General features: G+C 38.0%; 1 protein-coding gene across 2 annotated transcripts; it reads left to right on the plus strand.

The window, feature by feature from the left end:
* Positions 1–120: 120 nt before the first annotated feature.
* LOC121316727 (tubulin--tyrosine ligase-like) lies at positions 121–22,102 on the plus strand. Of its 2 annotated transcripts, XM_041251845.1 has the most exons (8): positions 121–763; positions 1,768–1,846; positions 2,366–2,598; positions 2,945–3,080; positions 3,620–3,889; positions 4,137–4,280; positions 18,000–18,135; positions 20,259–22,102. In XM_041251845.1, exons 1-8 carry the CDS (start codon positions 595–597, stop codon positions 20,313–20,315), a joined length of 1,224 nt encoding a protein of 407 aa, XP_041107779.1. In that variant the 5' UTR covers positions 121–594; the 3' UTR covers positions 20,316–22,102. The 2 variants fall into 2 exon arrangements, with proteins under 2 accessions (XP_041107779.1, XP_041107780.1); XM_041251846.1 differs by lacking the exons at positions 18,000–18,135; positions 20,259–22,102 and adding an exon at positions 8,850–12,070 and having other exon boundaries at positions 124–763.
* Positions 22,103–26,134: the final 4,032 nt, after the last annotated feature.

Raw genomic sequence — 26,134 nt, forward strand, 5'->3', positions numbered from 1 at the left:
ATGCATGAACTGGCTTAAAGCAAATAAATGAATAAATACTACAAATACCAGAACATTCTGGAGTCTATTTCTGTCCTGCGCGTTGCCGGTCGATGTGATGATGTAAACTCGCAGCGGTACTGCAAATGTGAATAAAGAAAAAAGAGGGTTAGACTGGATAGTGGGAAGATGGGATTTAGGAGAACAAGAATCTCGCCGCGGAGTAGAAGTCGCTTGTATTTGGCTTGAGATGGTTTATTTGAGGAAAGCAGCGCCTTCGCTTTTAGGTTTTTGGAAATTCGAATAACATTAAAGAAAGAAGAAATTAGGACAGTTTCACCCTTATGTTTTCGGGATACCCCCGATCACTATTAGATATTGATAGTCGCGTGTTAGGATTCTAATTGTTTAATAGGTATTGCTTTGCAATTTGAGAAGCTTGGATAGACTCCTATAATAATAATACATCTCTGTGTGTGTGTGTGTGTTTTTCTTTTTGTAATGTATTACGTTGGTGCTGCTACACACGGAATGGTGTGACGCCTGGATGTTGCCGACTACTTTTTTTGATAAGAGGTACAATTGATTGAGCTCTGCGATACCTCAGCGTTTAGCATGAATGTAATAAAGTATACTTTCGTCACCCGGGATGAAAACAGCAGTGTGTATGCCGATGTTTCCAGAAGACTCGTGTCCACTGGGCAATGGAGGCGACTGAAAAGAGACAATCCTAGATTTAATTTAATGCTAGGAGAAAGAAACAGACTACCGTTTGGAAGACTGGGTAAGTACACGTAGTGACATCGAGTTTTCAAAAAAATAATGCAAGTCATATCAGTTTCTGGGTAAGTGTTTAGTCTTTTTTTTTTTTTTTTTTTTTTCCCCCCCATGTTCAGCCTTAAAAAGCTATTGGTATTGCGTTATTTCAGAGATCTGAAAATAGGAAAGCATTTCACGACTGTTGAAAGACTGGTGTACGACTGACTTGGTAGAGAACGGATCCTCCTTTGTGTTCTGTGTTTGTGGAATTAACGATTCTGTTAATTGCTTAGTGATAAACCTATAAACACACACAACCTAGTGATTTCTTTTATTTTCCTGTGCTATATGTATGCATTTAGATTGCACTGGCTTATCGCTTTGTGTCTATCTATTTATTTATTTTATTTGCCATACAGCCTTTGCGGTTTTAATTAAAAGAAAGAAATGCAGCTGGGTTTGAGTGTTTTGTAACCTATTCGTTTTGCCAAATGTATTGAGATAATAGCAAGCTCTCATTGTTTGTGTTTAATGGAGTGATCTTTGTCATGCTCCACAGAGTTTGCTATAGGGTCTGCCTTGGTTACATTCTATCTGCACTTGCGGTAATGCAGATCGAATATTTTGAATCTACAATTTCAAGGAGTGCCTCGCCCCCGCCCCCCATTGGCAATGTTGTTGGCTGTGAAATGCCGGTTTACAGTATATTGAATTATGTTTTGAAGCTTCCTTGCTCCTGTAACAGTATCACACATACCACGAACACCTGTCACGATTTAAGCTTCATACATTGTTATAAAGCAACAGCGAAAGGATTTGACAGTTACATCATTGACATTGTGTCCTTTTGTGCCCTGGCGTTTTCAGTGTCATCTTTTCACACTAACATCTGCCAGCTGTCTGAAGTACATCTGGTTTTACTGTCGTATCCGTGGTTTTATGTTTGTTTATTTTTAATTTATGCATGGTTGACTTAATCTTTTTAGAAAAAAACAAACTACAAACAAACAAAAAACTATTCCTCAACAGGTCATGAACCGGGATTGATGCAGCTTGTGAATTATTACAGAGGAGCTGACAAACTGTGTCGCAAAGCATCATTAGTCAAGTATGTATTCGAAACACTGCAGTGTGTGTAACCTATGTATTGTTGTTATTTATTATTATTATTATTTGGAAACTGTTCCACAGCAAACTAAGTGGGCATTGATAAATGCCATCCTTGAATAGCAGTGATCAATATTTCCTTCTAAAAAATAAGGCATGGGAGACCAAGCTTTTTTTCCAGTAAAGGTGGTCCTTTCAGTGCAGGCATGTTCAGTAATACTACCAAAGCTTTATTTCTGTCTCTAAACAGTGAGGGCTTAAATCTCCAGTGTTAAAAATGCAACTCGGTCACAAGCTTCAAAATGCACCAAAAAAGCGGTGACAAATTATTACAAATATTTGAACATACCCTGCCTTATTTTGCCTTTGCATCACATATAATAGATTGCTTTTTTTTTTTTTTTTAATTAATGTTTCAGATCTGAATTCAGAACAGTCTGGTAAAATATATTATAGTTTAAACTGTTTCACGTCCCCCAGTTTTTTATTTTATTTTAGTATGATGCCTTTTCTTCCACAGATTAGTCAAGACCACTCCAGAGCTGGCAGAATTATGCAACTGGTTGCCTGAATCCTATGTGATCTACCCCACCAATCTCAAAACCCCTATAGCTCCAGCCACGAATGGCATCAACCACATGATTCACAATCCAAAGACGGACGAGCGGGAAGTGTTCCTGGCATCTTGCAGCAGGAGGAAAGAGGCTGGCGAAGGCACTGTGTGGATCGCTAAATCTTCAGCAGGGGCTAAAGGTGAGAAGTAGCCAGGTTGGATCAAGTAAAAATGATCCCTCGCCAAACTAACCTTATTTACAGTGCTGAAATTACAAAAGATAAAACAACTGAAAACCACCATATGTGTTTTCTATCAGATATTCCACATTTAAACAGAATATTTGTAAGATATATGAAAATCCATCCAGCCATTAATGTCTCACAATTGCAGAATGCGTTGCTCAAGCTCCTCTGAGACATTCTTAGATAGATTGAGATCTGGGGACTGAGGTGGTAATGGATTAAATTGATATCCAGGGAGTGGTGGCAGTGGAAGATGCTTGTAATCTCTGTCATGCTAATCTGTGCAGTGTATGTATTTCAGGGGCAGGGATTCTCATCTCTTCAGATGCCAGCGAGCTGTTAGAGTTCATTGATAACCAGGGCCAAGTTCATGTGATCCAGAAGTACTTGGAAAGACCTCTACTGTTAGAACCTGGCCATCGCAAATTTGATATCAGGTAAGACAATACCGTTTATTACTCCGCAAACTGTAGTACTGTACACATTTGTAATACTGGTTTGTTTTTATTTTGACTCTTGCGTTTAAGAGTCCATCTGTCTTTCTTTACAGTTTTCTTCCTAGGTCTCCGATACTGTGTATGTCCACCCTCAGTGTCTAATTGAGCATGGACTTAGTCTTGAATGTTTTATGCTGACACATGTCCTTTTGATTTGAGACATTTTACCTAAACATTTGAGGTATAAGAAAGTAGACAAACATTTCTAGTTACTTGGTTCTTATATTTGGTGTCTTTACATTTTACCTTGCATTGTGTGTTTATGGCATGACAAAGATTCTTTGTCGCTTGAGGTAACTTCCTAACTTTAAGAATATTTTCATGTTTGAAATAAAACAGGAAGCCGTAAGTAATCAACATGAATAAATGCATCCACACGAGGCCAGAGTAAGAAGGAAGGGATTCTGTACAAGGTCAAGCCTCTTGGTGAAGCTGCAAAGCTGACCTCCAGTGTGTCTCGTCTTCCTCGTCTCTTGCAGAAGCTGGGTGCTGGTGGATCACCAGTACAGCATCTACCTCTATAAAGAGGGTGTGCTGCGGACGTCCTCTGAGCCCTATGACAGCTCTGACTTGCAGGACAAAACCAGACACCTGACAAATCACTGTATCCAGAAGGAGCACTCGAAAAACTATGGCAAATACGAAGAGGGCAACGAGATGTTTTTCGACGAGTTCAGTCAGTATTTATTAAACTCTCACAATGCTGCCCTGGATAGCAGCATTTTGCCTCAAATCAAACACATAATAAGGTAACTATGTCCCATCTACCTAGGTGGGGACTTTTGACAGTCATTAGTACTTCTATTTGCTCTGAAGTGCACTGTTTTTAGGCATCTAGAAATAAGAAGTTGAGTCGTGCCTAATGTACATTGTTACAAAAAATAGCTTGCAGTTTAAATGATACAACACTCTAATAGTGTCACTGCAGTATATTTATTGTGAGTGTTTTTGGCAACCTTTTCTATACACTGAACCAATATGTATCTTTGCACACAGGAGTTGTCTTATGTGTATTGAACCTGTAATCAGTACTAAGCACCTATCATACCAGAGCTTTCAGCTGTTTGGATTCGACTTCATGGTGGATGAAGATCTGAAGGTCTGGCTGATTGAAATCAATGGAGCTCCAGCATGTGCTCAGTAAGACCAATGCATAGCTTTTCTTTATTTCTATATTAAAATATGTGATTACACTACCTTAGATGCGATACTGATAGAAGGGGGGTGAAGCAACTCCAGTCTAGTGCTGCATGGACTGATTATTCGCATGAGCGCTCCTCAGAGATCAGGTGCTGACAGCCAGGTGAGGCTCAATGGTGTTGACTGGGCTAATGTTTACCTTTTCAAAGTAAAACCAAGTAAGGAAGCAGCTGCTTAGATTTTGGATGATTGCTGCTTTTATTTGTCTCTGTGGAGAACAGCGATCCACATCAATCCAAGCAGCTGTGTATTCAGTTGTTTCACAGGAATGGTATATTAGCCCAGTGAACACCAGTTCCTGTGGAGAGCTCAGTGTGATTTGTGCAGCACTAATGGAGTGTGTATTATTTGGTACTCTCTGGTATTACTGGCAGTCAAGCAGGTATTAGAACCTGGAGTGCAAACCATGGCTGCCCTGCAGAGTAACATTCATAAGTACTGTAGGCTGCCTCACTGCTGGTTTAAAATTGCAGGCATGCTGTTTGGTCGCTTCATAATTTAACTACGCACATCAGCGCAGTATGGAGTTTCAGAAGCATAATTCAAGGTATCTGGGGACTTTTTTTCTTTTCTTTCCAAATCTATTGGCTTTCAGAAAACCAATACTATTCAAACTACCAGTGGAAAAATAGTCAGAAACATCAAAAGAACACGTTAAAAGTGCTAAAGTGGCTGGGTTTGTTGGTCTAATTGTTCACTGCGGCTTTAACTAATATTGTTGTCTTAGAAAGCTATGGTATATTAATGATGACTGGATAAGGGCAATACAGTTGAGGAGACCATTCTTGTATCAGTACACTAATCTCACGATAAGTATTGCGATATGCAGGTCACAATCCGATATTTGTCATTATACAGGTGATGGTCCTGATTTGGATTCTTGTATGATGCATAATAAGATCAGATCCTCATTTTAATGAGGGATCATTTTGTTAAAAGACAAATGAAATGAGAGCGGGACAGTATGTCCCCATCCCAACTACTGTATAAAACAGACCTATTCTTCATTCCAGAGCCATTTGTTGATCTACAGTGAACTCTGTTGTGTTTGTGAGCTTCTGTCACAAAACAAATGATGGATACTTCCACTGTGTTATGGAAATAAATTATTTCAGTTCATCGTTACACCCCTAGTTGTCAGCCTCTGTTTTGAGTAATTTAAGGTTTGAGTACATTTAACCCTGTGAGACCCTGCGTTGCAAATACGCAACAACACTTTGAACCCCCCAAAAGTAATTTGATCTACAGTAATCAGAAAGAATATGCAGTGTTTATCTCCTAAGACCCGTTGGTGTTTGTGGGCTATATTTGAGTGCTTCCACCTTGAGGATAGAGGTAGAAATATCTTGTGCATCCAGAAAAAACATGACTTCACCCATTTCATGAGATTGGTCTCCCTCTGTGAATTTTTCAACATTGCAGGTAAGTGAAGAGTCCCAATTTTATATCTTTATGAACTGAGGATTAGGCAGAACCTAAAAATCTTTGCAAAAAAAGTTTTTGAATGGTGTCTAGGGTACGTTTTGTCTGTGTTGCAAAAATGCAACAGTGGGACCTGGTGGTCATGCTTTTCTATGTATAGTCTATAGACTTGAAACAAACTACACTGCCATGGCATAATGAAATCTGCACATGTGAGATATATATATATATATATATATATATATATATATATATATATATATATATATACACACACACACACACACACACTGAGTGTATAAAACATTAGGAACACCTTCCTAATATTGAGTTGCACCCCCTTTTGCCCTCAGAACAGCCTCAGTTTGTCAGGGCATGGACTGTACAAGGTGTCGAAAGCATTCCACAGGGATGCTGGCCCATGTTGACTCCAATGCTTCCCACATTTGTGTCAAGTTGGCTGATGGTGCATCTCTACTCCGAATACCTTGTTCCATCTCATCCCACAGATGCTCAATTGGATTCAGATCTGGTGATTGGGCAGGCCACTGCAGTAAGCTGAATTCACTGTCATGTTCGTGCAACCATTCCTGGACAATCCTAGCCTTGTGGCATAGGGCATTATCCTGCTGAAAAAATCCATTAGCAGATGGATACACTGCCGCCATGAAGGGATGCACCAGATTGGCAATGGTGTTCAGATATCCTGTGGCATTCAAACATTGCTCCACTTTTATCAAGGGGCCCAATGTGTGCCATGAAAACGCATCACACACCATCATACCACCACCAGCCTGCAATGTTGACACGTGGCATGATGGATGCATGTACTCATGTGGTTTTCTCCATACCCTAGTCCTCCTATCAGCGTGAAACAGCAGGAACCGGGATTTGTCGGACCAGGTAATGTTTTTCCAATCCTCCAGTTTGTTCCTTCGCCGACTGCAACCGCAGTTTCTTGTGTTTTGCTGAAAGAAGTGGGTCTTTCGGCACCAATGTTGTACTGGACTGTCAGTTGACTAACTGTAGCCCGTCTGTTGCTCAGCACAATTTGTGTCAGCCTCCTTTGGCCTCTTTCATCAATGAGACGTTTTGGACATCCTTGATACACATGGGAAACTGTTGAGCGTGAAAAACCCAGCAGCATTGCAGTTCTTGACACACTCAAACCAGCGCACCTGGCACCTACTACCATACCCTGTTCAAAGGCATTTAAATCTTTTGTCTTGCCCGTTTACCCTCTGAATGACACACATACACAATCCATGTCTCAATTGTGTCAAGGCTTAAAAATCACACTCAGTATGTGTGTGTGTGTGTGTGTGTGTGTGTGTCTATATATATATATATATATATATATATATATATATATATATATATATATATATATATATATATATATATATATATATATATATAAATATATATATATATATATATATAATATATATATATATATATATATATATATATATATATATATATATAAAAAATATATATAAAACACTTGTTTATTACATATCTCCCATTGGTCTTATAGAGGAACCAACTGTGTTTCAGAAAATACCAAGGTGTTTAGTGAGCAGCTGTTTCAGTTGGGTAAATTAGGCAATAAAGACAACGCGCCACACTGCATGCTTTACCCATTCTCTTATATTCACAGTGGTAAAATGTGCAATGGAGGCTTGTCTTTATTGCCCAATTTACCCCGCTGGCAGAGCTTGCTCACAAAATATCTGGCTATGTTCTGAAATCTAGTGTTGTGTACAGTGTTATATCATTACTGCAGACATTAAGCAGACTCCATCACGGGGGTACAGTAACATGTCCCCGGTGCTCATTGTATTCTGCCAGGGCACTGTAGATATGTTGTGAGTAATTCCAAGTGCAGACAGTTATTTCAGGATGTCCAACACTTAAAAGAAATAACTGTACTCGGTGATAGATATACTAGAAACTATCCATAATCATGATGACAGTGACCACCAGCATACCTATAACCAACAAGAAGCCCTGCACAGGTCCTCCCCTGGGTGTCCTCTGGGACAATGTTGGACACTGGCCCATCAAATTTGAGAAAAGAGGTTGCTGCAAAACCTGTGCAGATGGCTATACCACTATTGCATGTATCAAATATGATTGCATGTCGCATGTAACGTCTGTGCTTCACAGAACAGAATTGCTTCCTCCAGTATCACTCCTAAACTACAAACCTCAAGAAAGGATTCGAGTGCTCTTCTAGGCATAATGTTAGAAGTTATAAGGTGTTATTTGCTTTGATTTCTGTAGTTTCAGGGATGCTGAATGAAAAAAAAATATATATATTTTTTTTATGTTCCAGTACCAGTGTTGCATATTAGCAACATTTCCACAATTTTGGCCAAAATATTCAGAATTCCAAAAACTCACAATTTTCATCATCAGAGGTCTATTACTATTAGTTTTAATAGGTGTTGATTTTTTTTTTCTCTCATTTGGATCAATGCTTGGGTCACTCAATAATACAAGTAATATGTAGTGGATTGGTTAAGTCCCATATTAAAATGTGCATGTCTGTTAGTTGTTTGTTTTTTTTTCCTTCATAATTCTGCTGACTAGAAGTAGATACCTTTTTTGTTGTTCATCAGCACTAATAAGGTCTCTGATTTAGAGTAATATTACAGCAGTCTTAGGACATCCCCACAGAACTCTGCGTTATAATGTTGCCTCCCCAGAGATAGGGGATCTAGTGCCCTTGCATTTGTACAGTATGGAACACTTTTTATAATGGCTTATCTAAGTGCCTTGTGCTTGACTGTGCTATAAAACAAAACAAAAAAAACCAGCATCTACGTACAAATACAGTGTTAAACTAAGCAAAGAGGAGCTTGGTAAGATCTGGCAGGACAAGACCAATTCCACTCAGAAGTCTATAACAGAATCTCAACAGTCCTTAGTTGTTCAACAGCAGAAAGGTTTCAGAAGCTGTGGTTGTGGTTATGCCTCATTTCAATCTGACAGATAACAAAGGATATTCCTCATCTGTTTGTATCTTCTGAGAGTGTGTTTGAGGACTCTTTGGCACTCTTCTTTTCTTGTCTCTTTCAGGAAGCTTTACCCTGAGCTCTGCCAAGGAATAGTGGACGTGGCGATTTCCAGCGTCTTTCCTCTGACTGACTCCTCTCAGAAAGCACCCAGCCAGCCATCCCCCTTTATCAAGCTGTAAATAGAAGAGGGCCTCTGCTATTTCCAATTCAAGCTGTTTTTTTTTTTTTTTTTTTTTCACCTCAGTCTCGCTGGCTTTCATTTGAGTGACGGGTGAAATGGTAGGGGAAACAACTGAAGTGCAGCCTTAAACAAAAAATGGAATACCCTTTAAAATGAACCCAAATGCCAGCGGTACTGGATTGGCACAGAACTTTTTTCTTGCAAATTCTTCTCCAGAATATTCCAAAATGTAGCCTGTATATTGCTTGAGGAGTAACGTATATGAGTGATCAAAATCAATGGCTATTTCATTGCAATAGGGATTTGGTATATGCAGGATCGCTGCTGTGCAGAGCTTGAGAATATCAAAGGGAATGCAAAGCATGCGGATGAGGTTTGCTATTTCACAGTAGGTGATTGTGAGAGGTGGATTGCTGTATCACCTTCAATGGTTTTATTTACTGCAACACATGGTTGTAAGATCTCGATATTTAACTTTATCATACAGCACCTGTGACTTTAGTGCCTTACATCCCCCTCGCCTCCAAGTATAATAACGATCCTATTAAACTTATAAACTCTGGTCAACCTATGCTAGTATCCAAGTCTGTTAGCAATTTACTGTAATATTTTTTCTTTTGTATCATTGGTCCCAATTTATTATTTTCTTTTGAACTGAAGGAAATTAAGATGTTATGGAGCCAGTGTGGAGCAGTATTTATTTTGAACCCTTTGTCTACTCACTTGGTGACTCCCGAATTATAGGGTTGGGAAGATTGAAATTCAGTTGGTTCAGGTATTTTTCATGTTCGTGGATTTTGTTTTGCATCTGTCGTATGTGAAACATCAAAGTAGCCAGCAGAGATGGGAGGGTGAAGAGGGAGTATTGCTCTGAGCAGCAGAATAACACGGAGATGCTTGAGTATTAATCTGTGTAATATTTTGGCCACTATGTGGCGATACACACAAGTAAAAATCCCAATAGAGTAACTCCTTGAAGGCTTGGTAAATTTAGCAGTTCTATTCATTCTTTCTTTGCATGACTCTGTTGACTGAAAATCCAAACAGTGTTTACAGGTTGGAGATAACAATGTTTAACCACAGTGTTTTAGCATTAATATTGTGTTCTTTTAGTATTATTTGTACAGCACTAATTAGGATATTTTTAATTTTATTTTTTAAATTTTTTTTTAAAGAACTGCCTTGTTTTGCTTGGAACATCTTCTCACTGTTTGTTTTTAAAGGCGATAAAGTTACAGTTGTTTACTAATTTGATTTGTATTTTTTTTTTTTTTGTGCTGGGGTTCAAATAACCTCTGCTTAGGGTCTCTGTGGCACCTAGATCTACAGTACCAGTGGTTTCATTATTGGGAATACAGCCTGGCTTGTCAATGAAGCGATTACTAATGCAAAACAGGTCTGAATATTTCACACTGAAAATAACCAGTACTGTGGGTATGTTTGGTTTGGAGGAAATAAGTGTTGGTTTTATGTAGATGAATTTGTATATTGCATATTGTAATAATTAGCATGCCTTCCAGCATGTCTTATTTTAATTTAATAATCAGTCTTGGCTTGAAAAACAGCAAAAACACACTTTGAATCAAAAAATATTTTGATTTGCTTTTTCTTATAGTCCAGTATGGTTTTAAATGTAATCCTAACAATGGCACAAGATACTTATAAACCCTAGACTGCAAAATGAGGGCATTATGAATGCAAAAACTTTGGTGTAGTTATTTCCTAAAGGCTGTCTTTTTCAAAGTCATAGTATTGGCTCCTTCGTGAGCTGGAAGTCATATCAACTGTACTAGATACTTGATTGTGTTTCTGTTTGAGGTAGCGAACAACCCACTAATCTTGAAAAGGGATACACTAAACCTTTTACTGTTTTTTTGTGTGTTTTTTAAATAAGATTACTAAATACGGTTACGAAGTATATAAATTCTATAAACACGGTCCTTAACAAAATGCAGGTGAATGTGTGTACAGAATGACTGTTCAGATGAATGCTGATGGGAGATTCTTGGTCCTGAAGAATTATACGTGCCTGGTAGAATGTGCAGTTTCAGATTTATTTTATTGTTTAGTGTTTTAATTTAACTTTTATTTCTTGCATCACTGAACAAGACCATATCAGTTTATTACATTGTTAGACAAAAAAGATTGTGTCTGAACAGTAGATATGTGTGAACGAGTAGACTTGTTAGCTTATTATTTTAAAAGTATTTTTTATATATATATAATATATATATAAATTTGGAATGACTAACATTCAATGCAAACTATTAGCAACTCCTGTGTTTGCTATAGCTGTCCTCATCACCATTGCATGGCTGTTCTCCACTTCTGTTTTGATCAACTTTCTCAAACGTGAGAAATCCAGTCAAGACTGTTGCAAATCCTTCAACCAGTTGCAAATCCTACTTCAACAGATTGGATCTGAGTATCATAAACCTCTTGGCCATCAATGTTACACATAACCCCCCCGCCCCCTTTTTTTCAAAAGTGAGTTATTAATTAAAGGTCTGTTCCCTACTGTTGGTGGAAAACTGTTACTTTGAATTCAATGACCACAGTGCTCAGCACAATCCTGCTATAGTGTGTTGAGAAGAGACATGACTCTGCTGGTCATTAGGCAGTATCACTAACCAGCGTCCTGCTGCTTTATATAGCTGATCTCCCCCCCCCCCCCACTCTTTAGGCTTCAAATGATGGCTTAGCAGTGCAACGATCACATACGGTTCACTACTATCCCACATGTTATCTGTCTTGCCAAATGTGCATACATGCTTACAGAACTGAAGGAAGATAAAAAAAAGTTTGTCTTGCTTTACAGCACTGTTTTTGGCTAGCAGGGAAGCTTAGTGCAATACTGAATGTATTGTTGATCGTATTATAAAAAACCTGCTGTTATTTATCATGAACCTGCAGTGCAAACTATGAACTATGTGAGGAGATCAATACCTCTAGCATATCATCAATCTGTAAAGTGTTACTGAATTACATCAAATGTGTCTGTCGATCCTCTGTGTTCTACTCTTGTTTAGCAGATTTGTGCATGGTATCTTTACATCTGTATTCAGAACACTATCATGAAGAATAAAAGTAAATGTGTCTCATTGTCTGTGTTTTGTTTTAACAGGGGTTTTGTTTATGCAAGGGATGACCACCGTGCGAAGAGTAACATTTAAAATCCCATTGCTTCAGCATTAAGCACTTGTGGGATCATTCTGGTGCAAGTACTATAAACGCATAATAAAATATTAATGAGGGATATTGCAGACTGGTGAATAAGTTAGTATTAACCCAAGAGCTGATAGTCATTTTAAAGGCTGCACAATGCATTATACTGGTGTCAGGTTTTCTTGTCTTCATTCCTCCGTGGTTCAGGCTTAAACAGTGTATTTAATCAGAGAACCAGCACATGTCCACACACTACCATTGTTGAGAGCTTACTGCTGTAAACAACCAATGCATGTTTGCAATATTTGCCTTTGTTATATGTTTTGAACCTTTGTAATGCAAAAGTGTTTTTTCAGTTTTCATTTCTACCTTAGATAAAAAAATAGAAAAACTAAACTTCTGTCCCTAGTGAACTATATATAGTACTTTCCAAAAAATACTGTGCATATATTTTTGTAAAAAATTAAAATAGTAAATGTATATTAACATTTTTATAATGGCTTTTCATGGTGTTTCTATATTTCCTATGAAATATGGACACTGGGAGAATTGAGGGATTACAAATCAGAAGTTAAACTAAAGAATTGACTTACTATTGTTGTATATTGGTTATCGCTGCCTATATAACTGGCTAATGTTATATGCATTTATTTTTGTTTAAAGAACCATTCGTCCCTCAACTGCAGAGGTAGTCCCCATAAACATGTATTGTCAATTTATTACCAATGCAGAATGCAGTGTGAGACACTTGTCTTAATTGCACCACACTGTATGTTTTTGATGTAAAATATCATGTTATGGGTTATTAGATATCATGTGACATAATTTTGTGCAAATAAACACCAAATACAATATAATGTTATTATATAATGTAACAAGTCATGTTACTTTATTCTCGACCACGATTCCTAGTCTATCTGTAAGACTTGTTTTTGGTCTGTTACACATTTTACGCGGAACAGACTAACACAAAGAACTCTGGGTTACGTAGTCCATAAGAAACATATCCACTATGCACGTCCCTGCGACACAAACTACAATACCCATCTGTCGTCGTTAAGTGTTAAAATAATATCGCTCATCCTAGTGCACAGAGCGCTGCAAGAATTGGACCCACGTTTAAGTGGAATAATTTACCCCAGTCCACGGCTGCAAAACTTGACGCAACCAGGCCATGGGGTCCCGAAGAAGGAACACCATCGCTCACGACAGGAGCTGACCAGAGCACTCATCAAATCATTTGATCATGTTATCAGCGATGGGTTAAGCCGAGCAGTGCAAGACAGTATTGTGCACGTGCTCAGTGCTCGATTAACGGAATGGGTAGCTAAAGTAACACAGTACAGTGGTTCTTCTCATTACATTGTGAAGTTATGGTAACAGTGCAAACAAAACAACAGTAATAAGCAATGTTTAGAATTGATGCAATTATAATTCTGAATTTAATGTTTTGCCAGGGTGGTACATGGCTGTAAGTTGTTGCACTTGGTTTGTAAGGAAGTCCTCAGAAGTGTATTGATTCAGAACTCAGCTAAACGGTTTCACTCTAATAAAATATCAGGAGCTGATTTTCTCGTGTATAGAGTACAATTGCATGGATTGAAATGACTCCTAATTTACATATGATGGTATTGGCAACCATGTAACTGCAGGGGACACTTTTTTAAAATGTTGTCTGCAAAGTTGAAACAGGACTCCTAATTGAATTGCAGTTTCTCCCATTCCATGTTTTAAAATAAGCCTGACTAGCCACAGGTAGGCATAGGCAACAGGCTCAGATGTGTGTGTTGAACACCTAGTAAAACCAGGAATGGATAAAAATGCTATGCAACAGGAGTCTTATTTCCATCCCTGCACTATCCATTACCTTAGTAGAATTGTATACATTTCATTTAATCACTATGAGTGGTCATGTATTTATCATTTAATAATACTTACAGTGAGACATTTGGTGGTCAAACATACTTAGTACTACCAGTAAAAAGTTATTGAATTTAGAACCCCCGGATATATAATTACTGTAATATACTACTAGTAATATGACGTGATTTATATATTAGATATATATATATATATTAATATATCGTATATATATATATATATATATATATATATATATATATATATATATATATATATATATTATATATATATATATATATCTATATATTAATATATTATATATATGGGACCTACAATGCACTGTAGTAAAGTAATCTTGTATTCTAGTTTACAAACCACAATCAACTGTCTATATCAGCGCTCCAGATATGGTTTTGGGTCTGGGAGTAACCCTCTAATTTTAACACTGAGAGAGTAATATGTATTTTCAGGGAGTAAATCGAACATTGCCTTGAAGTCATGAGTGATCTCAATAAGTACTGTACAATCTTTAATGTTAATGGGGTAGGCATTAAAAAAGAGCCTTTCATTTTAACTGCAATGTTACTTTGAACTACTGTAGAATGATGTGTGTGTTCTAGAAGGTTCTTTATCGACTCGGTGCATTTTTTTCAAGGTATCACACTGACTAAATTAATTATGTTACTTATATTTTAACATTAAATTCTGAAACTCTGAAAATGTTAAAACTTCAATATAAAATAAGGAAATACATTAATAAATTCAAAAACTGTTTGTTTAATGTTATAGGCGCCTTTCTGTAGCGGTTGCCTCTGACGACGGTTCCAGTTGGATTTGTAGCTGGACTGGGGTATTTACATTTAAACCTGTATAGTTTCGAATTTTTATTATTCTTACTGTGATTGGCTGCAAAGACAACAGGGCTAGCCAGAGATTGGATAATGTTTGTTGGGTTGTTTTTTCTTGTACAGTTTCCTAGTAGGTGAAGACATTGTATTCTGGGAGATGTAGTTGTTAGTGAAAGTTTTAGAGGAGGCGGGAGGGGAGGCAGACAAGCTGTGCACAAGATTTGCTATGCGTATTTTTACGCATTCAATTTAAATTCAGTGCATATTTCGGATTATTTAATATGTAAAAACGGCAGGTACACAGCTTATCTGGACCGCTGATCTGTATAGTTTAGTTGCAGAGCTGCATCCTGAAACAATTCCTGTACTGGTAAATGGATGACGCCTCAATGTAATGAGATGTCCTAGTACAGTTCACTGTTTTTAACTTTTGTTTTCTTTCCGTTCAAGCACTATTATTAAATTTTCTTTTCTAACAGGAGATGGGAGGTTATTTCATAGTGAATGCAACAGAGAATATTATCTGAATACTGATTATGCAGAAGAGAAACTATTCCATCGCAATGGTCAGACCTAAATGGAAGGGCAGAGGTCAGGGTTACACTGAGTATGGTAAATAACAGGACTGCAAATACTGTAATGCATATACCGATATGTTGGGAAGTTGACTGTTTGATCACGTATTCCTTTGAATTTAGTACATTTTTGTAGCCAATTTTTTCTTTAATTAGAGTATAGTGATGCATGTATTAAAATCGGCAACAAAAGATGTGACTGCCCGAGTCCACAAACAGCAACGTGACTGAGTTATCCTGTAGTGCTGATGCTCTGCTCCTCGATGTAAACAAAGCAAGCGTTCGCTCAGCGCCGCCTGTGTAGCTATGGTTGCAGTAGCCTCCAACTTTCGGGGCTGCGTTAAGCAGGTGTAGGCTCCCTTGGCACGCCCCCAAGCCAATCGGGACCTCCCAATCGGCTCAGCTCCAAGCAAGCCTTCCTGTTTACCACAGCAGCAGCGTTTCGTTTTTAAGCTCAGTTCTAATCAGAACCCCTGCCGAGCAATACCACAGTTCACAAGAAGGGAGAAATACAGGTGCGAGTAGTCACAACTGAAAATGAGCAAGTGGAGCACTCTGCTCCCACTTGGAATCTAAAGAAAGAACCCTGAGCAAGCTCATTCTAAGGGAATCCAGAGGTGTCAGCCAAATTGTCTTTCTTGCCTGTTGGCAGTGAAATTGGAATTGCTAATTGCTTATCAGGTGGGTCACTGATGGGGTGTGTTGCTTGTTTGTCCAAGCCTTGGCTGACATCTCAGATTTCCAGATCTCCCAGGAGTTGATCTTTTACAAGAGAAGAGATGCTGCGCATGGTGATGGGGAACGATGCACCACCAAGAAGCAGGCCCTGAACTACCTTGGGAGAGATTCCGGCTCAAGCTGTCCCTTCCAGAGCGGTACAACAACCAGCAGTCTGTTTATTTTCACACAAAAACTGTTTACTTTGCACAAGTTGTTTAAAAGTAATTTTATTCATAGCAAAACAGGTTTAGAAGGCACTGCATATCAAAAGGACACTCAGTACTGCATCGCCAGCCCAGCCCCACCCCTTGTTCGCTGCATTTATCACATATCATAGTAGTTCATAGTAGTGCATATTGATAAATCCTCTCCTGATCACTCGTTTTATCACCAAACTCCTCAATAATGCGATCCAAGTCATGATTTTATTACTATAACATCTCAAAAAGCTTTGCAAATGTCTGCGATATTCTTTGAGTGCTGGATGTGGAAGCAGCTATCTTGTTTGTTTATATCTGTGGTCAAGGGACGATGCATATTGCTCAGGTCCACCTCGTTTTTTTTTTTTCGGATTTATCGGCCATTCAAAGCTTTTCTCAGTTTTCTGGATAAAAAAATGATTAGAGACCTGTGTTTGACATGTTTTTGATGATGTCAGACAGGGTTCGACATCCGCCAAAAAAGAAAAATTGTAATGTCGGACCTAGCCCAACATAAGACCGCAAAGGATTATTAAGATATGAACTAGTATGGGAATCGCTAGTTAGAGCTGTTCACTTTTTTAACCCCTGAACTGCTTACTTTGTTTAGCATAGCAATTTATTCCATGAAAGCCTGCTGATGAGAAACAATCCAGTTCTGCTGTCTCTGTTGTCTTCTCTTAGTCTGGCACACTGGGTAAGTGACCAAATGTTATAACCAAAGGGCACCCATTTTTATTAATACACTCTTAGTCACATAGTACTGTCTACATTTCTCTCACGATCCATTCCAGTCCTGGTCTTTATTCCAGGCAGGTTCTAAATTAGTTAATTGGCCCTTAACAGCTTCAGTTAACTACATTAAAACATGGTTGGAGTAAAAACCTGGAGTAAAAACCTGGACTGGAATAGATCTCGAGGACCAGAGTTGAGTACCACTGGTCTACAGGATCATTAGTCTGTCACTGGGTAAGATAATTAGTTTCGGTGGGCAAGCTTTTATTAGAGCTACTAAATTTGGCGCAATGATTAGCTTTAAACGGCCTTACAATAACCCTAATAGGTAATGTTTTCTTAATGTAACAGTTACACAAAAAAGCAAATTATTTATGGTAGCTATAGAAATCACTAATTTCACATTGTGGTTTTGACTAACCTCTCCCTTCATGCCTGTAGACACCGCATCTGTATTCACAGGATCAAACTAATGTGGAATGGGACTCTTATTTCCAACCCTGCAACATTACATTTTTATAGTGCATCCATTTCACACTTCCTAATGATGGATTTCATACGTTCGTCCTTATAGAAAATCCACCAGCAAATTGTAACCGTGTGCACAATATTCTTTTCATTTCACAAAGCTGCCACTACTGCACTGGAATTCATCATTCAACTTTTGTAATGGCAGTGGTGAGCAAACACTGCAGGCTAAGTGTGTCTGTGACCTTGAAACTGACTATAATTATTATTTGAAAAAATCATTTTACATATCTAACCCATCTCTCTAACAAGGATTAATAATGATTTCCTTTTGAAATAGTTCAGGTTCTGTTCCTAGGGTATTGAAATAGTATTTGCTGACAATCCTGTGGCATGTCCATATCTTTTAACGCTGTTTCGTTGTAATGAGTGTGTGTTGCGTGTTGTGTGTTCCAGGTGTGATCCCCAGAGGATGGCATGCCCAGCCAACCCTACCAAGACTGCTATACTGCAGTGCTGGATAGAGCCATGGTTGGCTGGAGGGGAGAGGGATCTAGTGCCCTCTGTGGCTGATTCCCTGCACAAATTTAAGGTAAACTCTTAACATTATTAAAAAACATGATTTTGACACAAAGCAGTCAACTGCATTCATTGTCTTTAATTGTTATTCAGTTTAACCCATTGAGTGCCATTGCTACTTTTTGTAATTTTTTTGGAGCATTTTTAAGTGGCATCTACCTGTTATAATTTACTTTTTAACTATATGGTTGTGATAACTTACTCCCAGTTTTGTTAATCGTAAAGTCTAAATGTAACTGTTAATTCTGCAAATATAGGCCTTTAGGTGCTTGTATGATGCCTCAATATAAAATAAGACTAAAAATTATACATTTTTTGGTGTTTACCTAACCACAGTGGTGATAAACCTCAATTTTCTGTGTTGAGCTTTATAGCCTTTGTGAAATTTCACTGGTCTGTATTACTGGCACATCGAACTTGACTGCCCTCAAAATAGGAATGCAGCAGTTTGCAAATGATTCAATGCATTTAAAATGTAGAACTGCAAATTAATACTTATTAATACTTTTCATAAGCTTTTCTAATAGCTTCCTGCTCCCATTGCCTTATCTCCTCATGCACTGAGCTGGTGAACGAAATGCAATTAAAAATTATGTAAGTTTCACAAGCTTCACAAGCTGACTTTCACAAGCTGTGTGTTATCAGCAAGGGCAGCCTTATTTCAGTCATCAAAAAAGCAATGAGACAGATTTAATTAGTTCAAATGAATTGCCTCTTAATGCTTCATACAAATTGCCTGATTTTTAAATTTAACCTAAATCTTCAAAATTGGCAGGGATGGGGTTAACTTCCCCTGCCTGCCTGGGTTTATTAAATTTTAGTTGATTAGGTTGATTAACGATCAATCAGCGCCCAGCCACCTGATATAAAAGGAGGCCTCTGCTTCTCATTTGGAGAGGAGGGAGCTGAGGAAGCAGGTTGGTGTTTTTTTTGTGGTTTTTTTGAATTTTCTAAATCCAGTGAAGGCATTGCCCAGCCTGGAAACTTTATTTTTGTGAGTTTTGTTTTTGCTTTATTTGTGTTTGAGTATCTGTTATTTTGCCCTTGTGCACTTTATTTTTGTTTATTTATAATAAAATAGTTATTTTTTTGAACTGCAGTCTGTCTCTGGGCCTCTATCCACTCGCCAGCCTGCCACACTTTATACTTTTTAAAGTGCTTTTTTTTTCACCGTAAATGACCTCCAGTGACAGCTATACGATATGTACTGTGTTTTTTTTTTTCTTTTTTTTCTGCATCCTCTTCATTGACGTTGGTATATTAGAAGGAGAAATCGTACCTGGGGTAACCACTCATCAGGAGCTGTTCCCTCACAGCATGCTCAGCGTGGTGGCAAGCGTTATCCCCTACTCCCCCCACAACCACAGCCCAAGGAACTTGTACAGTGTACAAGTGAGGCCAAGGGCAGGAATTCACGTTCACAGTACTGCTCAAGCTCAAGGACAAAGATCACCATGAAAGTCAATGAAAAATTAAACCTGTTCTTTTGAGTTTAGCTATTACATTGAGCTTCTAGAAATAGACTGAGGTTGAGTCATTGTCTGTATATATTTTAGGAATTACAAGGTTGTATCAAAATTGTGCCTTGTTAATATTTGTTTATCCCCCCTGCCCCTCTTTTAGGTAAACAAACAATGGGTTTCCCACTGCACACATACTAGTCAACAAGCTGGACCACATCCAAATTCCACACAGCCCCTTATACATCCTTCCATGTATGACCACTATAACATGAACAACTACCCCATCGGCACAAACACCATAGTTGCTGTTATCTTGTATACTGGCAATGATATGGGGGTTGCCATGTAGTCTGGAGTGCATTTAATTTTTTCTCTTTTTTTTAACAAAAAGTTTAAAAAAAAGTTGTTTTTTCAGTGTCAGTAAAGCCCTATTGATGATAACATTGTGTTTAAGCAACAGTACAGGAGTAATTCAATTCACAAGTGTTAGAGTCACACAGTACAGTTTTGGGGTTTAATTTAACCTGATGGCTGGTTTCTGATGCGTCATGTGCCAAACCCAAGGAAATAGTTCATTCTCTGGGTTCTGTTGACATTCATGAACTGGCCTTTGCTATCCCTCTCGGTTTATGACCTCACTTTGTCTCAATACCGACCATCCTTTCTGTTGCAGGTCGTGATCGGGAGAGGGGATTTGCTCATGGGAGCTTGTACAAGACTGGGCTCATAGACCTGGAGGAGAAGGTCAAACAGTGAGACGACAGCCTGGTGTTTGGAGTCATGCCTGGCGATCCCAGGTGTTGCAGAAACTGGATGACGATGGATTGCCTCCCACAGCTACGTGAGCCTCAACACAGGGAGAGCTTAGTTACCTTCTACAAGTGAGGAAACAATAGAGGAAGCAGTTCAGTCACAAGGCATTTCTCCTTAGCAAGCTCACTTCTAACTATTGACACATCAGGGATGGAAACAACACTACTATGCCAGGTTTTATTATGAGTTTCATTAGCCACAGTGTATAGGTAACAAGCTTAGGTGTGTCTTATTAAACTTTCATAGTAAAACCTGGAACTGCTATGCAATGGGAGTAGTATTTACTCTTGAAGGCCTTTCTGCAGCGATGTAAGCTGTACAATCTGAGATGCTGAAGGAATTTGTTTCAGTGCTGCTCAGTAAATAGATTCATTCTGTCAAAATGCTTAGGGTTATTAAAACTTCACTGAACTGGTCTGAAAGTATTTTTCAATGAGAAATAACATTCTTACAGGAATCAGGTGTTGTCACCTTCTTCCTAGGAGCAAAGAAAACTGCATAGTGGACAAAATCAGAGTCTGAAGCAGTGATAGGGGCATGGGCGAGTTCAAGCGCATCTGCATCACCACCAGGATTCCCTGTAACCCCACTATCGGGGATAAGTTTGCCAGCTGCCACGGGCAGAAGGACATCCTGAGCAGGATGCACATGCCCTTCATGGAGAGCGGCAAGATTCTTTAAATGCAGTCTTCAGTTCTTGTCTTAAAGGCGGAACACATATCCGTTATATTATTACCTAGTTCCAGTGCTGCCATATGCAAGGCAGATTTGTATTTTATTAGATCAGCAACAAACTGGAATAATTCTAATAAAAATAAATACACTACTGTACTTTTTATGCGTCATCGTAATCCAGAATTTGGTTATGGATTTGGGGTTTTCTAAAACAACCTTCTGTAGATAGAAGTGGAATCTGTATTTTTCACAAACTGGTTTCACAAAGTACCCTAACTGGTTAGTGTATATATACAATGTATGTATATACAGATGAATCCATTTTATATCACCTCGCTTAATGTCATACCTCGTTTATTATCACGGTTTTTGAAAAACCACTCGTCATGCACCATAGGTTCTTTGAGAAATTACCGCTCTTAATATCATCTCACCAATCCCTTTATTGTCACGTTTTGTGCAGCCTGTTAAATGCGACAAGGCCGGACTTTACTAAGTAACCACAGGATATAATTTATTTCCAACGCAACTAACAACCAATAATAATCTTGGCTGATAAACTGGCATTTTGTGCAGCCTGTCAAACTGCTTCATCTGTAGTTATTCTAAAGAGTGGAACTGAATTCAAGAGATGCCTATGTCACTTATTTTAGGATGTATCCTATTTGTATCAGTAAGATGATGATGATGATAATGATTATAAGGTGGTGCGTCTGTCTGAGTGGTTTATTGGTTGCACAAGATCGCTTTCAGACTTTGTAAAGCATACAGTAAATAAGAAAGCATGGTGGCAATGTAACTGTTTAAAAAAAACAAAGCTTGCTCGTGTTTATGTTAACATCACAAAGTACAAGAAAATGTACAGTGTTCGTCAAAACTCTGTCCTTAGTTATATGTGATGTTATGTTTCTGTATGTATACTGCTGATTGACCCTGCAGTGTGATACTTTTCGAAAAAGCACACAACCAAGTCATTGGCATAAAAAAGACCAAGACTTAGATGATCAGTCTTCTATGTATTCTAATAAATCTTGCTGACAAAAATGGTGGAGAACGAATTGGGTATCTGTTTGAAAGCTGCCATAGATGGAATACAAGGGGGTGTTCAGGATTGAGGTGTGTTTACAAACATTGATTCTGCTGACACTGGGTCTGATTAACAAGTGCAATTGTACTCAGAACCTCGAAATTCACTAGCAGTCAAAAGTATGTCAGATTTCATTAACAGTGTTGCTTAACCAAGGGATGCCAGAAGATGGCAGTGTGGGGAATAAATTGACATGAGTGTGGTGGCCGAACCCTATTAAACACCTGCGTCATGGTCTGCACACACCGCTGATCTTTGACCTCATTTTACTTGATGTGTGTGTGTGTGTGTGTGTGTGTGTGTGTGTGTGTGTGGGGGGGGGGGGTTAACCTAGACAAATAATGTTTGTTTCAAGGTTTTTCCACATAAAGTATATATGTTTGACATAAGTGGTTGAGCAACCCAGATTGGTTCACGTAAGCTGGACTGACACTTCTATAATAGAATCTCTGACATGTTTTGTGTTATCTAATTTCTGTTGGATGTCACTTTTAGTTGGTATGGGCAGGACAGCAGATCTGGTTTGCTGTAATTGAAGGCTGGTCGGTGGGTGCTTCTGGATCAGGACCTAATCCTTAGAAAATTGGTGGAATGGTCACTGTTCACTTATCTTACTAAGCTTTATCTCCAGGACAAAGTGACCCTCTGCCCGTTAAAAACTGTAAGAAACTTTCTATGCATGAATGCGCTCTATAACTGCCAACTTAAGCAGGTTTTTAAAGTTTGAAATGATCTGTAAACTCCAGGTTTTTCAGTAAGGTGTGTACTGTATGTGACCGACCACCCACCTGAAACACAGATAAATTGTTAGGGAAAACCTGGCTTGTATCCCACCCTGTCTTCAGGAGCACTCAAATCCACTGCACTCGGATGGCGCTCAGCAGTTGTTTGCAAACGTGATGTCTTGAATGTTCTTGGGAGTGTGTTTACCACAAACAAGTGTATATCTGGTAAACACGGGTTGTGACAGGGTGGTATCTATCTACAGAGATCAGCAGAAGACGTGCATTGCAGTAGTCTGGGATTATGTTTTTTTTTTTTTTTTTAATAACTAGAATTGAATTTTATCTTTATATCTGATCCCACATTGATTTCTGAGGCGCCGTTTCAATCTTTTAAATAATTGAAGTACAGACTTACTTTTTATTCAATCCTAGTCAATTTCCAGTAATGTGTTCAACCTGAATGATCTTGATAACTAAATAGATGCTCTCAGAGGTTTAATATGCTGTGTCCCATATATGTGTGTGTGTGTATATCTATCTCCAGCCTGCTGACCTGCTTTGTTCCTGCACACAAGCTGAGGTCCTCCGACTCAGACCTGCTGGTTATACCCAAGCAAAAGCATGCCAAAATCAGAGAGTGGACTTTTAGCTTCATGGCCTCGACTCTCTGGATCTCTCTTCCAGCTTTAGTGCGTGCAGCTCCCACAATCACTTGCTTCAAATACTCTCAAACCCTTTTGTTCTCTCTTGCTTTGAATGCTCTCTCAGCCTGGTATCTGTTATTAGCTGTTGTCTAAATTGCTATTTTAGGTTTTTTACTTCATCTTTTTTGTATGATTCTGTATGACACAAGCATCCACAATGTTTAGAACTCACATCCTAGCCCTATGTTTAATGTATTTATATATATATATATATATATATATATATATATATATATATATATATATATATGGGGCACGCATAATAAATTACTAATTGTTATGTTTGCTATACTTTTATAAACGAAGTACTGAGTGTATCTTGTAAGGAAAGCATTTTATTTAGCTTTTTAGTTTTATGGTTATTTAGTTCTGAACAGCCAGAAAGCTTCATGAGGGACCAAAATTTTCAATAATGTAAATAAACTGTTTTCTGATGTGCACAGAAAGCTAATTTATTGATTAATATAGTAATTAATATAATATATTGATTAATATAATATATTAATATAACATTCAGCTGACAATAGTAACCAATGGTCCGCCTTACTGTTCACTGTTTCTCTGGTAGAAGAGAACAACTCCTCAAACCTTTTTTGTTATTAGCTGCAACCATGTTTATTTGTTAGATTCAACTAATACTAAAACTTTAAAATCGTGGGTTTTATTTATTTATTTATTTACGAGCAGCTTTTATTTAAAATGTCACTAATGATAAGTTTGATGTGATCATGGGGCCCCGGAAGACTGAAGTTCTGTGCAAAGGTACAGAACTCAATTTTTGAATATACAGTGGTTCTTATTTCATATTATTGAGAATCGCTGTTGCATCCAGCACTGTGGGTGCCGTATGGCAGGGTCTGACTGCTCTTCTGGGGCAGCTGTTTTTGCTTATCCAAAATGCTGCTTTAAATCCCTCATTGATGCCACATTGAATATCGCTGTCGATGTTATCATCTACCGTCGCGCAAGACTCGGGCTTTACTCCGAGGATCTCACAGCAGTGCACGAATACAGAAACAGCAGGCTTCTCTTCTGCATGTTCCCCTCCAACAACAACAGCATCGAAACAGTTGCTGACATATCCCACAGTGCTGATCGTCTCTCTGCGTCTGTGTTTCACCGTTGGTAAATAAAAGCAGCTTCTAGGTTTTCTGAAGCTCTGTTGGCATGCTCTTTACTGGGTCTGGAATGGCGGCATGTTGGAATTATAAATTCACTGCCAAAATGTCATCTCTTACACCTTATGAAACTCCTCAGACTAAATCTAACTGTAACATTCCCTTCGACGTTCATATTGGGTACAATATACAACTGTATTTTATAATGTTGTTTGATTAAGTTCAATTACTGACCCAGAAAGAATGAACTGCTTCATTGTTTTAATCTCTGGTCAATGGCCATGTCAATGTTTTAGTTCGGTACACAGCTGTTTTCTGTGACTTTTTCAGTCTGGTTCCATTACAGTACTGGCTATTAAAAAAAAAAAAAAAAAAAAAAAAAAAAAAAAAGTACCATGCTACATAACAATGATACAGTTTACAGCCGCTAAATACTGTAATGTAGGCTAAGTGCTGTCCATTTTTAAGTGAGTTCTAATGTAGTTTATCCTTTCTCTTTTACCTGTCGTATGTATTATATTGTACTGTAACAAAATCTTAATTGCCAGGGCAATAGTACGTAATAAAAATGTATTTTGTTAAAAAGAAATAATAATAATAATAATAATAATAATATAATAATAATAAATAATAATAATAATAATAATAATAATCATCAATGTCTTTAAATTCTGAAATATGTGAATGCAAAGTGCAGACACACCCGGTGTCATGTGATCCTGACATTGTGGATCATGGGAACTTCCTTGCACATAACAGCCTAATAGAAAAGACCAAAGCCATGTTACATCAGAGGAAATATGAGAAGATTAAGAAAGCTGTTCCAACCAGTTTGCTAAGTCATGTAAATGGAATATACTACAATGCTAACTACAACACAATCAAGGAAATTAAAGCTAAAATAGCCTGTGTAACATTGCAATCTGTTAAATACTTCAACTCAAAAATAATAACACAAACAAATAAAGTGGTAGAACATCTTGGATGTACCAGAGGAGATACATTGTATGAGAGCATGGACATCCCCAGTTCTAAATAAAGTCAAGGATATGCACTTAAATATTCTACATAGGATCTACCCAATCAACCTAAAGAGAAGCCAGTTCTTTCTAAATGTTTCCCCTCAGTGCAGTGTGTGTAACGGTTCTGAGGAATCTACTGAACATTTGTTTTACCAATGTGATATGACCTGTCGATTCTGGAAAGATCTTTCAAGCTATCTGTCCGACAAGCTTTCCGCTCAACTAACAATTCATGTTCATGACGTGATCTTCCACTTCACTTTTTTTCCAAAATCATTTGGATTTCTTGCTACATGGTTTTATTTTTAAATATATATTACAGGGCAAGCATCATATCCACAAATGTAAACATAAAGGAATAAAAACTAATATTGCATCTTTTACTAAAGAAGTGGAATGTCACAT

This window comes from Polyodon spathula, chromosome 6, assembly GCF_017654505.1.
Source record: "Polyodon spathula isolate WHYD16114869_AA chromosome 6, ASM1765450v1, whole genome shotgun sequence".
Lineage (NCBI taxonomy): Eukaryota > Metazoa > Chordata > Actinopteri > Acipenseriformes > Polyodontidae > Polyodon > Polyodon spathula.